Source organism: Polistes canadensis, unplaced genomic scaffold, assembly GCF_001313835.1.
Source record: "Polistes canadensis isolate GaletaPanama2010 unplaced genomic scaffold, ASM131383v1 scaffold_27, whole genome shotgun sequence".
NCBI classification, from domain to species: Eukaryota; Metazoa; Arthropoda; class Insecta; order Hymenoptera; family Vespidae; genus Polistes; species Polistes canadensis.
This window is the reverse complement of record NW_014569574.1, coordinates 391,546-409,709: the sequence shown is the minus strand read 5'-3', so window position 1 is coordinate 409,709 and position 18,164 is coordinate 391,546. Positions and strand designations below refer to the sequence as shown.

Sequence of the window (18,164 nt, the reverse complement as noted above, 5' to 3'; positions counted from 1 at the left end):
TAGTATTAATAATAGATAGTAGTAGTAAATTGTAGTATTAGAGTAGTAATATAGTAACAATAACAATAGTAAAATACAGTAGGTCGTTTTTACGATACGTAGTAGGTTGGATAGAGAGTGCGCTGGTGATTTTTTCGTTTGTGGTGTGTGTGTTTCCTTCTCTGTCAGTCTCCCCTCTCATTCGGTATGGCGTTCACACGTAAAGATACACAGATACATGTTCGGCTTTCGACGTTCTCGTCCTTTTACCTTCGCCCATCGTCGGCTCCATAGTAATCAGCCGGTACACAGCGCGTACGGGAGCTACGGCGTCGTTTACGTACTACACAACATACGACAACTTTTCTTTTATTCCGTACCTTTATTCCTACGTACGTAAGAATAGTAAATACGTTCACGTAAATTCATTCGACAGTTCCGTCGTTGATTCGTATGTTGGTTCGTATGTTGGTTTGTTCGTTTTTTTGACTTGTTCTTTAACTTAGCTATTTGTTGGCTCGTCGTTTCTTCGCTCGTGCATTCGAGTGGCCATGCGAGAAAGGGATAAATCGGTGACGGGCGGCTGGCGGCCATCTTCCAGATGACTTTTTCCCCTTTCTTCCGATAAGCGGAGTGCACTATGCCGTGAAAGAGAAACGAACGGGTAGAAAGCGAGAGAGAGAGAGAGAGAGAGAGAGAGAGAGAGAGAGAAAGAGGGAGAAAAAAAGAATAAGAAAGACCATAGGAAGGAAAGAAAAGGTGAAGAAGTAATCATTATGCGTTGTGACGTGCATTAAAAGAAAATATCGTGCTTATTTCAAGTACGACCATTTATCAAGTAGAAGAAGAAGACTATTTAACCTTCTTAGTGTTGAACGAATTAAAAAAAAAACGTCGGAAGTGGGAGAGAAATATAGAAAGGAGGAGAAACAGTCGGTCGGCGTAGGAGTCGGAGGGGCCAAGAGGAGGAAGCCAGGAATCGAGCGAAGAAGAAGAGAGAGAGAGAGGGTGAGAGAGAGGGTGAGAGAGAGGGAGGGAGGGACAAAGAAAAGAGAAGGAGAGAAAAAACATCGAAAATCTTCCCTCTCCACCCTCCATGTTCTATTACCCTGTACATATTTACGCCTGTAGTTTATTTCTACAATCGTCAAAAGTCGTATAACAGATTCGACGCGGATCAATTAATAATCAGTCTCTCTTTTCAATCGCATTGATTTTTTACAAAAAATCCTCGGTAAAGTGCGCCCAATTGAACGTACAATTGTTGTAATGATTGAGAAAAGTTCGACTATCCGTGAGTAATTATTACCTGCGGACATAACCTCGAAATTGTCCAGTGAAAACATTTTAGTTAAGAAGAAGAGAAGAAAGAAGAGAAGAAAAAAAGGAAGGAAAAAAGAAGAGGCCAATCAAATTCTTCCATAACCTCTCTCTCTCTCTTTCTCTTTCTTATCCGTTTATATTTGACAACGAATTTTGGACTTGCATTTGTAAAAGAGCGAGAAAGCGGCGAGGTTTCACGGTTACATTTACAACAGGTACAGGTCGTTGTAAATTCGACATCTTTTCTGATCGACCATTCCTTCTACTCTGTCGTCGTCGACAGTTTTTCCTTTTCCCTTTTCGTTTTTGTCCTCGTTCTCGTTGTTATTGTCCTCGTCATCATCAGCGCATTTCTATTGTAATTCTTTATTCTCTTAATCATCGTCATCGTCATCGTCATCGTCATCGTTATCGAACGAAAAACGACGACATCATACAATTTTCATTAACCCATTTTCAATCTTTGCTCAGTCGAACAATTGTCATTGAATCAGATTTGGATTTGTTTCACTTTTGAGACACCATAACCTTTTCTAAATTAAACATCCTATTCATTGTTGTTTCTGTTTCCAGTTCTGATCTTCGAATTTTTTCAATGCTATTTGCATTTTCTTTTTTATGTATCTTTTCTTGTTCGATACTAATACTTTGTAATTATTTTGATTGATTGGTTGTAAATGTTTAAGTTTGTAAATTGTAGAGTGTATGGATTATATTTATTCATACTGAAACATAGTTTTGATGATCTTTATGTACTTCTAGAAATTGTTAATTTAATTTCTTCCTAAGTTACTAATCCAATCAATTTGATCATTCATCGATTAGAATATCAATATGCATAATGGAAAAGGTGCAAAGATGTAACTATGTAATCAGTTTTGATAAAACCAAGAACTCATTGGTTTGTTCTAAGAAGCTTGTGAAAAAGTGTATTTAAAGTGTTGTAATTTTATACCAAAGACAACTGTGTGTTGTGACTTACTCGAACAAGATGGATATCAGTGTAATAATGCAGTGTCGACTTTACAGATGGATAAACAGGGATGACTGAAAATTGTTGGAACTCTGGTGGTGGTGAGTCTCACTTTGTAATTTTGCATGCATGAAAATCTTTAGTTGTTAAGAGAATCTTCTAAATATATTTTTCTTTTTTGCTAATTGTTTTTATTTTATTTCTTTTCTTTTTTCTTCTTTACGATGAGCCTCGATGAAAGGAAATTTTATTGTTTACGTATAACTTCAACATCAATAGTTAAATGTACTTATTCTAAAGATATCAAAGTAAAGTCTGATTTATTTCATCGCTCTTAGCACAATACACTTGTATTAAACTTCTAGTTGAATCAGCATTATTCTTGTAATATTATTTGCCATAACAAAGTTGACATCTTTTTCTGCTTCATTGAAAATAATAAGATACATAAATCTATATTTCTTTGCGCAATATCTAAGATAGATTAGATAAGCTAGGTAAGAATTTATAGGATGACATTGAGTCTTTAACGGGCCATCTTATAACGCATAATTATGACTTAACATAATTTCTGATCATCGTAGGCCTGTAACATATACATATACTTTTACATTTTTAGTTTCTGACTTGCGCAGTATGACACATAAAAAATCTTGCTGGTTGTGTTACAAAAAGGAATAGGTTTTAAATTAATTTGATTATTATTTTAATTAGAACAAAAAATAAAAAGAGTTGAGCAATTTTTGGTTATTGAGATGATGAGCATGAAATAAAAGCCTTTTCGATGTCTAGATTTTATTTCTAAATTTGTAAATAGCAAATGCTTGTTCCTGATGCGCATCGCTTTATCAAATATTTTAATTGAATTATTTCTTTTAATCATCGAATACAATAACATATATTCTAGATATAATTGTTTAACAAACCGAGATAGAAAATTGTAGGTCTCGGTTAGAAATTTAAATACCAATGAGAAAAATTTAGTAATCGTATATGATCTTTTGTATCTTAAAATACCTAAGATTGCATAACTTAATGTCCCTAAACATTTAATAAAATTTCATACAAGAGAATAGGACATATACAAATTTAAGTATCATTATAATCATCTTTTTTTTAATTATATTATTTTGAAATTCTCATGATTCAATTATTCTCAAAATTTTAAATAAAACAATTTTATTAATACCGCAATTAACTTGTAATTAAATTATTTCAAAGTTAACAGTTAATTTTTTTTTTCTTTTTTCTTTTTTTTTTTTTTTTTTTTTACATAAAAAGGAAGCATCTTTAAATTACTGTTAATTCATTTCCATCTGTTATCTCAATTCATTTTCTTTTATTATTATTATTTCTGTCATATCGAGACAAATACGTCCATCTATTCCACGTAATTACTATCGTTATCAACATAAACGGAAAAAAAATATTTCATCTAAGAGATTAATATCGTACAATTATTTTATATGTTTGATAAAAAAATTTATATATCTTTTGGATTAATTATTTTCTAGTGAACAAAAAGAAAAAAAGAAAAAAATATCATTTATTATACGATTAAAAAAAAAGAAGAAGAAGATGAAAAAAATAGAAAATAAAATAAAAAGGAAAGGAAATAAACCTAATCCTCAAAGGGAAGCTTCTCGTAAGTAATTATCACGAAGCTTTTCGCCACCATGTTTTTTTCGTATTCATCGACTGCGACTGTCTAAACTCTAGAGAGTTGCGCAGGATCTTCTTCGAGTTTCTTAGTCTTATTAATATTTAATTACCCTTCGTACATACACACACGCATACCTTAAACATTCATTCCAAACATTGTATTTTATGTTCGCATAATTAAATTTTCAAATTTAAAACATGTTAAACACCCTCGTATCGGTAGGAAAATAATATTTTATTTCATTTTCATTTTAAAACAATCAGATGACAATAGTAATAATAAAAATAATAGGAATATGTGATGGAGTTAATTAAACGCAAAGATATAAAGTAAATTCATGAAAAATTCTAAAAGAGAATTTATTTTTCAAGACGTCCGATCAATCAGAATGGCTGTTGGGGATCAAATCTGCGATCAGCCATGTTTGTTTCGGTGTAGACGCACCTTTATGATAACGTTCAGGTTAAACGGCAAGTTTCGACACGATCTTTGAATGATGATGCGTATCTGTGTGCTGCTTATATGTGGATGATCTGTCTGTTTGTCTGTTCGTTTGTCCTATGTTGCTGTGTTTGCCCGTTGTGTCGTCGGTGTACTTACGTGCCGGGTTCCGTGCACTCCGGGGCTCATGAGCATTGAGCGCGTCATCGTTCGATGAAAACCGTGGGCTATGCACGTCGAGCTAGCGCTAAAGCGACACTTTAATCGCTAACTGGTCGCGCGAGATGTCTCTTTCCTGATTGGCTCCGCCATGTTTTCGTCAAATTGCGGGCGGGAACGCCAAATATCTTACAAATTCATTCCTATCATCTTTTGCTAGAAATACGCTAATAATCGATATTCATTTTCATGTTAATCGTGTAAAGAATTTCATTATTATTCACAATTCTTAATAGTCAAAACAGAATCATGTCTTTTGAAATTTTCTTTTATGCATGAATCGAGTTGTTTATTCGTAAACATTTAGATTTGAATTTAAATCTTTGGAAATAGTCATTATTATTAAAGAAAAAAAAGACCCTTTCTGTTTGATCGCGCACCTTTGTACGCGCCGATAGAAACTACAACTACGTGCATTCAATGTCCATCTTTACGCGCATGCGGATAAAAAAAACTCCGGTTTGCTGACTAAGTACTGTCAGAATCGCAAATATCCGATAGCTGACTTAGAAAAACATAGCTTCATCTTTATGATCATTTTTATGATGAGAGTAGAACTATTGGACGATGATGACGATGATGACGATAATGACAATAATGATGACAACGAAAACAACAACAACCACTACGATTCTTTTGCATATTGTTGATGAGGTTCGTTCTAATGAGGATTTCTATTTGTTCGTTTCTATTTCCTTTTCTCTGTTTCTGGCCCAATTGTTCTAAGGACGTTCGACCATGTAACTTGGATCGATCAATATTTCCAACGCCCAGATGAGAGAGAGAAAGAGAGATTCTTCTATATAAACTCGAGCCCAGTAGAACGTTTCTGTAGTATAGTTCGAAATGTATCTTCCCCTTCTCTGGTGTTCATTTATTATCGATCGAATTGTTGCTTTTTCGCAGAAGAAAAAATTCCTATGATAGATTATGAACGATTATTCGACATATGACATAAATTTTAAATTTAATATTCCTAATATCAGTTTTTCAAATTAAAATATGTAATACGTCGCGATTACGAATTCGCGTTAATCTTTTTATACAACATTTTCTAGAACAAGGCGGCACGCACATCTCTCTCTCTTTCTCTTCTAACGCAAGAAGAAAAAGTTTCGATCGGTGTATTCCTCAAAGAAGTTTTTTTTTTTTTTTTTTTTTTCTTTTTTTCATGCTCGGCAGATTGAAATAATAGTTTGTTGTTGTAAGTTTCGTTAAGTTGATGCTTGTGATATACAATGATGCAAGAATATTTGTTGTCACAATCTGTGATGAAAAAGATTAGGGGAGTAGCAAGATCGTAACGATACGTCCGGTTTAATATCGTTGTCGCGTAGTCGTTGTTGGACATCAACGACGACGACGACAACGACGAAGAAGACGTAGGAATAGAGGTCGTCACTTTTCAGGGCAGTGTCCTCCTGCGACTCGGCGCAATGTCGGCTGTGTTACCGATGTTTTGCGGAACCCAACGAACGGCAATCACGCTGCTCGCGACATTCCTCGTCTCACTGAGAATAGATCTACTCGGTACTCGTGAAATAATCTCTTTGGATGTTGTTGACTTACAGACTGAAACGTCTTAAACCAGTAGCCTGTTATTTTAGGATGCTCCAGAAAAGCGATTCTTCCATGTGAAACGTCCTCGCCAATGAACTTTGTTTTCTCCTATTCGTAAGTAAATTTCTATGATAAAAGAAAACAGGAAAGAGAATGATATAGTATAAATACATTTATATAAAGTTTGTAAAAACAATTATTGTTTAGTACAAACAATCAAACATGTTAGAAATCAAACCAAATGTTTAATATTACTCAAATAATTTTTTATCAATAACAACAACAACAAAATAGCTATTTCTAATTCAGAATTACTTGAATCAAACATTTTTCCTTCGGTTCCCATTATTAATAAAACATTGCGGACAGATGACGAGATATCTCGTCTTTCATACGTTATTAAAATAAATATTTGACGCAAAAAAATATAATATCTAAACACTGGGATACGGTTAGCAGCAAGAAAATGTTTCATCTGCAATGTGTTAAGTAACATTTTTCAGTATTTTTTATAGAAATTTCTCGGTAGATTTGTTTTTTATTTGATCGTGGAATCAATGATGATCGTTTGGTTGAATTTGTGAAGGAGAAAGGACGAAAAGGAGAGGAGTTAGAGGTTGTGGAACGATGGCGTCAAGTCAAGCGTAAAATTTCTTGCTCCGGCGCCTTGCTTTTACATTGTACGTTCCACCTTCTTCTTCAACTATTCCCATTGGTGGATTTTCTCACGTAGCTTTTAAAGGAAGAATGCGATACGTTGTCACTATCTCGGATATACGCGGATATTTCTGATAGAATGATTTGTCGTTGGAAAAAATGTTCTCTTGAAAGTATATTAGTAGTAGAAAATGACATGGTAGAACGATGGCGGATTGGTAGACCAATTCGCGTTGCTTGGTTCTAATTTTCCTGGAGAGTAAACGATCGTCCTCCTGCAACAGAGTGGATACTTAAATAGATACGCGGAATGATTCAAGCATGTTGGAAAAGGAGTGTAGATACCAGAGAGGTATCATTAATTATTTTTAGATTCAGCAGAATTGTCGATCTCTCGTTGAACGTGTAAATCCGACGACACCGACTTTAATTAGCTGTCTTTTCTATCTCTCTCTCTCTCTCTCTTTACTTTATTTGAGGTTATATTAATTGTAACTGTGAGAGATTCTAATTTAATAAGATACTCGTCTAAGTATTTTATAAATTTCTCTCGTCAAACCTAATTCTCACGCTTGCCCGTTAAAAAAACAATACGTTTTTGCAACGACCTTTTTGCTATCATTCGTCCGCCATCTTTAATTTTTTACAAGCTCCATCAACTTTATTTCAGATGTCGCTTGTGTAAAATTTCAATCGTTTAGATTAGCTGGAGGAGAGGGTAGTTTTGAAGTTGCGTGTATATGATGATTTTCCCAACTTTTACGTATTTTCTTTTTTTTCTTTATTCTTTTTTTTTGTTTTTTCTTTTTTCTGTCTCTCTCTCATTGTTTTTCCGTTTCGTTTTGCGGTATACGTAATTGATCGAAGTGCAAAAAACTTGCTTGTACTTACTTACTTGCGATCGAGCTACTACTCGCGTACGGCCTCCTCGACTACTCGATTAATAAAATAACGGGGAACGAGACAAGCGTGACTCATTCTACGGTGCCTGCCCGTCAACGGGATTGTACTAAGAAACGACGAAAAAAAAAATATATAACCACGACGGTTTGTACTTATATATTTTTGTGCGTGCATGCACGCGCGTGTGTGTATCTGTATATGTACATCACGTTATTGGTCAAAAGTTTGGTTCAGATACATTTTTAAATACCTTAAATTGTTTCTTTTAAATAGAAACCTTTTTTTAATACAACTATATATATGCCATTAGTAATAATAATAATTATTATTATATGTAGGCCGAGAGATATTGAAAAGTTCTGAATTTAATAAAATTCAACTAAAATTAAACATTTTTTTCGGTCAAATTCACTTCTATTCTTCGACGTGGTCTCGAAAACTTTTATAAAATAAGCTCGAAACTTTTCAACTTACCCTCCTATATTATAATATATTATCAATAATAATAATTATTAATATTGTTATTATTTTATTTGAATGGTAAAATGAAGTAATGAAAAATAAAAAGGAATATAAATATTATCTTACAAACTTTTGATCGAACGTGTACTCGTACTTTGTCTGTCTCTCTCTTTATCTTTCTCTTTGTAAGTTTGTAACGCAGAATGCAATGCATGCCCATCCTTCTTTATATGTATATGTATGTAATACAAATGCGTATTCTACGTACGATTCACATTGAGAACGACTGGTAATGGTGGTGGTGGTGGTGGTAAAGCTGGTTGACCTCGGAAACTATCGTAAAATCATATTTTTTCTAAAGATTTTTCTCTTATACTTTTTAAAATAAATTAATTCATGAGAAAAAGAATAACAAACGAAAAGAACATCAATTCTAAAACACAAATTCTAATTTAAATATAAGAACTTTGTTAGATCGTGTTAATGAAATCATCTCTTTTCAATTTTTCTTTTTTTCTTTTTCTTTTTCTTTTTCTTTTTCTTTTTTCATCGTTATTTGATGGATTTTTTTTCAATCTCATTGACCTACATTCTTGATTTTATTTTTCTCGAATATAATAAATTCTTATTCATTCTCGTTTATATATTCGACTTCATATTTTAAAAGTAATATTTATGAGAAATATTAAGGAGATGCTTCTTCTCGTTCAACGTTAAGGATAAGTTTGATGGTTAAAGCGGAGGTGAAAGGGGTTGACGTTATCGCCTTTTTTGCGATAAATCGACTAACGAGGATTCCATTGTTATCGATGATGCGGCACGTTCTACAATCCTACTTCCTACTTATTTTGTTAAGAGGGCCTACGAATTTTGTCCGATAAGGCCTTCGTTTAAATTACCAAAAAGGAATCAAAATTACTCGCTGAAAAGAGAAGATCCCTTCCCTCCCTGCTTGTTACTTTTTATTCTTTCACGTTGGCTATCGTTGGCTTCCATTCTTGTGTTATTTCCTCTCTTCACACGTTTCCTATACTTCCGACGGCCATATTGGTTTTTCGAGAAAATAATAAATCAAATATCGTTTCGCATTTCAAATTCATTTCAAAATTGCATTTTCTATAAATGATTTCAATTAATAAAGTAAAAGACATACAATTGCGGTACAATAATGCTTTCAATTTTGTGTCCCAATGAGAATGTTTGAAGCTTTCCACTTGTCGATAATTAATAATCTTGACTTTTAACTGCATGTAGGAAAAAATAAAAAAAAAGTGGATCTCTTTCGTTTTGATGACGACGCCATAAGTGAAATTAATGAAGCTATTGCGATTGACAGGCATTGTTCGAACGTTGCTATTTGATCTCTAGGGGGCTAATTTGATGAAATTGGATCTTTAATAGGATAAATTTCGAATGTGAATTATTACGATACATTACATAATCTATGTGAATTATTACGATACATTACATTATCTATGTATCACTCAAATCCCTAGTTTCCATTGGGAAAATGATATTTACATTATTTCACTCTGTACAATTTAGTATATGTATCGATAATAGGTGTACATTGATCGTTTCAACATTAACGGACATTGAACTTTGATAAGGTGAATGAAATAGTTTGTAATTTTGAATTTATGATCGAATAATCTAATTGATAATGAAATAATATTTCTCATAATATTTTTCCCTAACTATTTTTTCTAATAGTTTCAATAGTTTTACTACAACAATCGTTATTAACAATTGACATTTTCATTTTTCCATTCAGTCGAATTTGAAAGTGTATATGTTTAATTTTATTTATGCAACGTATAAGCACTTCAAGACTAAATTAGCCGTCAAAATGATTTTAGCCAAGGTTATGAAGTAGCATGCGATTATATATAAGCTTATCATTCCTCGTGCGAAATAAGTTCGAAAAGAAAGAATTTAAAAATACGAACGGGTTTAGTGGATTAGTTAACGTTCGTTTGCTACTACTCGTAGAGATTATTAAAAAGTCGTTCGTGATTGCAATAAATTCATTCGAAAATAAATCGATGTATTGTGTAAAAACAAAAAAAGTATCGTTCAACGCGCCATTTTATTCGGCTTTATATTTATTCGTGAAATTATTTTTTTCAACGTGTTTTTATCGGAAAACGTATATTTCTTATTACTACTAAGAAGAAACTCAATTTTGTTTGTTAATATTTAATTGAGAACCACTGTCATGGTGTAGAACGATCCATTGACGCGCGTACGTGGTTCTTCATTCTCTTTGCTGCTGTCTCGGGCAAGGTAATCGGAGAACACCAGTGACTTTCATTCCTTTCTTTTAACTTATAAATCTTTATCGTCATTATTTTTATTTATTTATTATTATTGATATTTTTTAACGCATTGTTGACCAATCACAAATATACTGTTTATGTTGTTCACGCAAGCCACTTACGCAATTATTTAAAATATTAAATTATATTAATCAACATTGTTATAATATTTGTTTTCTTCGATATTATGTTTACTTAAAATGATTGCATTTACTTATATTTTTTGTAGTTAAAAGTAATTTGGACAAATTTGGAATATTTTAATTTACTTATTATTATAGACATTATTAAAGGCATTAGATTTGTGTATTTAATAGTCGGTCAACAATGTGTTAATAAGCATACTTATATCTTCGTAGTATATAAGATAAGAAAACAACTTTGTTGAAGGATAACAACGTTTATTCGGTTGAAGGTCTTCCGTGAAACGAGAAATAATATATATTTAAATATTCTTAATGCAAGAGAGATTATTTACCATCTTATATAATGTGGAACTTGACTAGAAAGTAGAAAGTAGTAACAATTAGACCAGATCTCTGTTCTTGATCGAATACATGTTGTGTACCGTTTTGTCGATGAGAGACATATCATGAATTTTTGTAAAATGTTCACGCCAAAAACAATCGAACATGCTCGAAAATTTCCATCAATTTTTTACGATCGAACTGCACACAATTATTTATGATATATATATATAAAACTTGAAAATTAATTAAAATTAATTTTCTTAAGAAAAAGATGCAATGAAATCTAGAAATATAGATACAGGATCAAAATTACATCGAGTTTTAAATAATATATTTATGAAATTTTGCTGACGTAGTATCATCGACCGTATCAATTGCATGTACCACATTTTATAATATATAATTAATTTTTGTCATTATTATTATTATTGGTAATATTTAAATTTCCCGATTCGATCTGGAAAAGAAAGTTAAAACGTTTTTAATCATTAGGCGACACACCCTTTTTTATACTATAATTCCTTTCGAACAAAAAAATATACAACATATTTGCACTAACCATTATACTTATTATACATATCTGATCGAAATAGATGATAAATGATATGCCATATCAAAGAGTAGTTAATTATAATAACGATCGAACTGTTTACTACCCACGGCCATAGTTTATTATGGTACGACATATCTCAATAAGTGTTTGTCCTTGTTCAAAAATATACGAATCGATTTTACAATTGCTATTTTCATTTCATCGATATCTTCCTCGCGATAAAAATATCGAATATATTCATACTTTCTTCTCGTTAACTCGTTAATTACGAGTACAACAATACCAAATTACCCAAAAAAATTGAATTCCTCATTGAAAATAGTCATATTATCTCTAAGTTTGTATGTAAACTACGTTTCCTGTTTAAGTTACATAATTTCCAATACTTTCATCGATGTAACTCACTCGCTTTTACATTTTTAAATACTTACGATAATTCGTTTAGGTAATTTCATTTAAATTCGTAACTCTCCAAAGGTTTTTTCGACTTAGATATAGGTAGTATTTATTTATTCATTCATACTCCGTCCCATACTAAAACCCTTTCGGGTTTGGAGGGCTTCCGATACAGATATAGGTAGTATTTTCCAATATTTATATAATTACTTTTGGAGATTAGGAATGTTCTCGTTAGCGTCCTTCCATCCTCGTTTGGTTGCTTTGTTTCAAGAAATACGTTTCGAGTTAGATTGTTGTCTCCGTTGAAATTGAAAAAAAAAAAAAAAAGAAATTGGGTATAATTCGTTCTGTGACTTGTTGTTGCAGGCGCTGGCGTCAAGATGGAGCACTTTCAGGCCACCCTGGACCCAAGGAAGCAGGAGTTATTGGAGGCCCGCTTTCTCGGAGCGAGGGTGAGCTTACATTTAATTTTGGTCCTTCCCTTCTTCTAAACGCGTGTTCGGTTTCGTTCCTAGTTTCGTTAGTGTTAGGAATATTAGTCAGGTTTAGGAAATAGTTCGTTAAAATATATAGGCAAGGAAATAGAAAACTACTCGCAGGAATGGAAGTTCCGATTGTAAAATCTTTTCAAAGATGTCGCATGGGAAGCAAAATAGCGGGGCGGCCATATTGGATACGAGAATATTTTCAAACAACGCTATTGGCTCTCGCATCGGCAGACATTTTTTTTCTCTCCCTTTCTTATGATTGGTGATGGTCTGTAGATTTTCTCTTTTTATTCCACTCTTTTCGTATAGATGTATAAATATATTCATAGTCGACCTAGAAAGGAACAAAAAAGGGGTAGTAGGGATTCTGCTCTCTTTCAAAGAGTTCCAGGCTACTTTGCGTAATGTCCCGAAGAAAATGAAAATGCGAGCTTGGCCGAGTGGCATGGATACGTCGAGTATATTGAGTTTCTCTGAAAGATTTCTATCGATTCTCTTTTTTTCCTTTCTTTCTTTCTTTCTTTCTTTCTTTATTTCTTTATTTCTTCCTTTCTTTATTTCTTTATTTCTCTTCTTTTCAGAACAAACGAAATCACATCGATCCATGAATATTTTGTTGGTTGGAAAATACTTTTTTCGACCTAACTTTATAGAAATCAATTATATAAATATATATTAACGACAATTTGAAATTGTGATTACACGTTTAATTAAACAAACAAGTTTGATAGACGTGTGCCTTGTATCAATTCGATTAATGTATTTCTCATTGTGTATAACGGAAGTTGGTATGTTAGTAGCGCGTTTAACGACCATTTATGTCATATTACGCGAACTTAACGCGAATGTCATTGTGAAAGCCCCGTTGAAAGCAGAAGGGAGAAGAGAACGCGAAACAACAATGTCGACAAGCATGGATAATGCATTGAACATGCGCAAAACTCTAATTTTTCATTTAATCATTCACTTATCTTTTTCACAAAATCAAATTTCAATTTTCTTATTAACACCGATATTTACGAATTCTTTTTTTTTTCCTTCCCTTTCCTTTTTTTTTTTTTCTTTTTTTTCCGAAATCGATCAAATTATTTTCCATTCAATTATTGCACAATTATTTTGTTTTATTTTTAGCTTTAATAATTAATGCTAATTAAATAGTCAGATGACGATCCCTTATTATGTAGTTATAACGATCATTCGATAGAGAAACTTACTATACGTTGCACTTACGAATGAGTTGGCGAGCGTGACCGATCGTAAACGTATTCTCAAAATTACTATATTTTTTCACGTTATCATATTTAAACAATAGATGGCGTGATCTGTATTTAAATGAAATTTTTTTTTTCTTTTAAATATTCCATTCGAGCAATTATCTACCATGACACATCCTAAAACTATGAAATATGCTTTCTAAAACAGGACAATCGTTAAATAAATATTTCCGAATGACGAAACAGGCTTATCATTTTCACTTTTAAATTTCCATCTTAATATATTCTATCGATAAGAAATATAATTATAAAGAAAATTAAGCGAAATAGAAATAAACCAATGCGACTATAATTATCATCTCTCTCTCTCTCTCTCTCTCTCTCTCTCTCTCTCTCTCTTTCTCTCTCTTTCTCTCTCTCTCCCTCTCCCTCTCTCTCTCTCTCCCGTTTTGTTTTTTAATTAATTTGCATTTAATACGATTATTTACGTTTTAAACACCTCGTCTTCGATTAATTTACACGATATTTGAGTGAGCCGTTAAAATGGGATAAACGTGAATTGACTAACGTTTTAACATTGCCATTTAATGTGATACAACGTTGTACGATTTCTCTTTTTCTCTCTCTCTCTCTCTCTCTCTCTCTTTCTCTTCCTATCTGTGTTTCTCATTCTTTCTTCATCCATATTACGATGTGTTCCCCAAGCTCCTTTAAATAATTCCACTTGTAGCTTTCTGCAACGGCACGGTGGGGGAGGGGGAGAGGAATAGTGACGCTGAGTAAACAGGAAAGACCGCTATCGGTACGATGTAATTTAATTTGTGTTCGAAAGACCGTACATTGCTGAGCAGAAGCTCAATTTCGTTCGTATATTCATTTCTTCGGTGTTTATACGTTCCTTTTTTCAATGTTATAAGAAAAATACTTCGAAAAAAAAAAACAAGAGAGAGAGAGATTCTTAGATAATGAATCCACTTCAATGTCTCAACAAGACTACACAATTTTATTTTCTTTATCTAGACGACAATTAAAACTTTAGCATAACTGGGCGACAAGATGAGCTTTCGACGGTTTTTTTATCGAGATTTTGTTTCCGAGAAATATTACGTTAGCTATATTTTTTTTCCTTTTTTTTTTTCCCCCATATTTTTCGTGGAAAAATATTTATCTATCCCTATATTAGAGTGAACTTTTTTCCTATTTTTTTGTTTTTTTTCCTTTTTTCTTCTTTTTTCCTTTACCGTCATTAATTCATATTTTAATCTCTCTCTCTCTCTCTCTCTCTCACTCTTTTTTTAGAGATTTTGACCTTCTTTACTCGTATACTCATGGAATGTATTTTCGTCATGTTACGCCATCAGAATAATACGGGTTACTACTAAAGCCATAAAATCGAAGGATCCCAAGAACCTCTGAAATAAGCAAAAAGAAAATATAGAAAGAGAGAGAGAGAATTCGTCCTTCCTTCCTTTCTTCCATCTTATGGTTTAAAATGAATGTGCTTTAGCGATCATACCAACAATAATATTATTTTTGACTTATATCGTTCGAATATATATATTTAATCGTATTTCTTTCGAGATTTATTATTAAAAAATAAAGAGAGAACAAAAATTCATCTTAATTGAATCCTATTGAATATTTCGACTAAAATATTGACTTGAATTTTCCCCACCAAAAAAAAAAGATCAACAAATCGATTAAACGCACATTAGTAAATTTGATAAAACTAAAATTATATATAAAAAAAAAAAAAAAAAAAATATATTCGATCAAATTTGTTTCGTACAAATGCAAGATAAGAATCGAAGTGTAGAAAAATAACGGCCAAGGTCGTGTATAATAAGAGATGATTTAATAGCATTGAAGAAGACGTCTCTCGATTTCTCGAAACTCGCATTGCCAGTNTTTTTTTTTTTTCTTTTTTTTTCCTTAACTTTCTCTTCGGTTCCTTTTTTTCGGTCAAAGTTATCGGCAATTTTGAAGACGCGTCAACCTTTTTTTTTTATAGATTATCAAAATAAGGGCTGAAATGTTACTAGGAAGATTTTCTAGGAAAATATTTCTCTTCGTTATTATTAGTCGTGCTAATACCGAAATGTCGTCAGCAATGCGTTCACATGCATTGTTATTGTCAGAACTGTACCGTCCACGTGATATGCAATTTATTATTATTTCCGTGTTTTAAAACGATGCTCCAACAACAAGTATTCTTTTATCTTGTAATTCAATTCACGTAATATATTCTCTCTCCAATGATTCGATTGAAATAATTCTTCGAATTTTAATAAACGGCTACTTTGATAATAACTTAACTTTATAATTGTAATCCTATGACCTTCTTTTTTAATGTGTATACAGTTAAAAAGCCAATCATCTTATTTCATTACGACACTTTATTCTATTATTTCTAGTCTAATCATTTAACCGTATTCCACCTTGATCGATAAAAAACGATAATGATTTTTGTTTATTTCGGTATATTTCGAGTCTTGTTCGTTATGCTTTTCGGTTTAGTTGGATTAAATTTGATTGAAAATTAATGTAGTCTTTCTCCCTCTCTCTCTCTCTCTCTCTCTCTCTCTCTCTCTTTCTCTCTCTGTTCACATTCATAGCAATATTCCCTCGTACTAACTTAGAAAATAACAAACCACCATTACTATTACCACCACGAACATACTACCATCATCAGTACTACCACCTACGCTATTTCGTCGTCCATTCAGCGAAAGTCGATACCGCAGATTTCGCATCCGTCGTCGTCGTCGTAGTCGTCGTAGTCGTTGTCGTTGTCGTCCGTTGTGTTTCCTTTTGTCGTTCAAGACGACGACGAGAGAAGGAGAGTGCCGACTTATTATTATTATACCCGTGCCTAAAAGAGCGTTCAGGCACGAAAAGGTGTGGCCAATTGCTGAGTACTCTCTTTAACCGCTCGTAGGAAATCTATCTGTCTGTCTGTCTGTCTGTCTGTCTTTCTTTCTTTCTTGTTTTTATTATTTCTTTTTATATATATATATATACATAGATATAGATATAGTTATAGTTATAGTTAGGTAGGTGTAGGTAGGTAGATAAATAGATAGATAGATAGATAGATAGATAGATGTATATGAAAAGCTCAGCTAGGGTCGAACACAATATCACGTGGCGCTCTCACCGAGAACGTAGCAGTCAAGTGCACGAGTCTCAACGTTCGCTTTGTTTCGTGTTTGACTTCGGAAAACATCGATGTCCGATGGTGGTGACTGTGTAGTTAGGAAAGAGATGGAAAGGGAAAAGCCATCATCTTGGCAACACTAGAAAACACATCGGGGTTAGTGTTCGTTCGCACAAAATGGACATTCATCTATCTATCGACATCTATCGCACTATTTTTCCGTTTCTCTTTCGGGTATGTGTTTAAATATATATATATAGTATATATTTGAGTGTATAGTTGAAGATATGTGTGCGCAAGTGTGTGTGATCGTTAGAAAAAGAAGCCATTTTTGTCGGAGTTTAAAGGTTTGTTGTATATTTTAATATTTAATTAAATTAACCGCAAGTTTTTTTTTTTTCTTTTTTTTTCGTTTTTTTTTGTCGATTTTTTCTCTTTTTTTTTATTGAAAAGTTTTTTAACCGATGACATTTTTCTAAATGAATTTTAGACTTTTTATACGTTGTATATATGTCTAAGTATAATAATTTAATAAGAAAAAAGTACGAAGCAATTTTAAAGGGATGAAAAAACAAAGAAGATCTTTAATACAAAATTGAGAAACATTTGATTACAATCGATTACTCGAGTTGTTTGAATTAAACGGAGTAGTAGGACACTGTATACATTCGGAAATATCTATACAGCACCATAGAGAGAGAGAGACAGACAGAGACAGAGATAGGGATAGAATATAGCCTGTATTCGCAGATGGGTTAGCTAATATTTGATTTTGTTGGACAGGAAATTCAATACGAGAATATGCCATTGGAAATTAGTGTTAATGTAAATCAATTTTTTGTGTAACGCATTTTCGCGTAACATCCATAAATGGATTTTCTTTCTCGTTAGTTGTACTTTGCCGGTACGGTATAATACTTTTATACAGAAATCTTACATATCGACGATTCAATATTCCTACTTGTCGTAGGGAGGTATTTTAGTATCTATGTATACTATCCAAAACACACTTCGCTCACTGCCGTAACTAATGTTCGTGTAATTTGTGTCCTCAACGATTGCTAAAGTCAATCTGCCACGCAAACGTATCACAGAGCAAACGGTCAAACAACAGAGCAAGACTCATTTTGTCGCTGTATGTTATATGTATATAAATGTGTGTATATATATATATATATATATATAGGTATACATATACTATTCGATGTGCTCTCTGTAAATAGGCTGCGTGACGCATTTATTTCTGCTCGGTAAGCAGCAGCAGCAAGCAACCAATGTTGTCTTTGAGTTTACGTCTCCATCTTCGAATGATTTCGATCAGCCATTTTTCCGAATAACTTTCATTTGCCTTCAGTGGTTCTCATTTATCGATCGGTCCTTCTAAT

At 32.7% G+C, this 18,164-nt stretch overlaps 1 protein-coding gene across 10 annotated transcripts in view; it reads left to right on the top strand.

The window, feature by feature from the left end:
- LOC106783878 (serine/threonine-protein kinase tousled-like 2) overlaps positions 1 to 18,164 on the top strand; it is a 51,150-nt gene that overhangs the window by 3,273 nt on the left and 29,713 nt on the right. For 2 of the 10 annotated variants that reach the window (XM_014742828.1, XM_014742822.1), the window contains exons 1-3: positions 29 to 1,517; positions 2,128 to 2,376; positions 12,287 to 12,372. In XM_014742828.1, coding sequence (XP_014598314.1) covers positions 2,346 to 2,376; positions 12,287 to 12,372 — 117 coding nt within the window. In that variant the 5' untranslated portion in view covers positions 29 to 1,517; positions 2,128 to 2,345. Of the gene's footprint in view, positions 1 to 28; positions 1,518 to 2,127; positions 2,377 to 12,286; positions 12,373 to 17,051; positions 17,127 to 18,164 lie in introns of those variants that run through there. The other 8 variants (XM_014742826.1, XM_014742825.1, XM_014742824.1 and 5 more) reach the window with 7 other exon arrangements.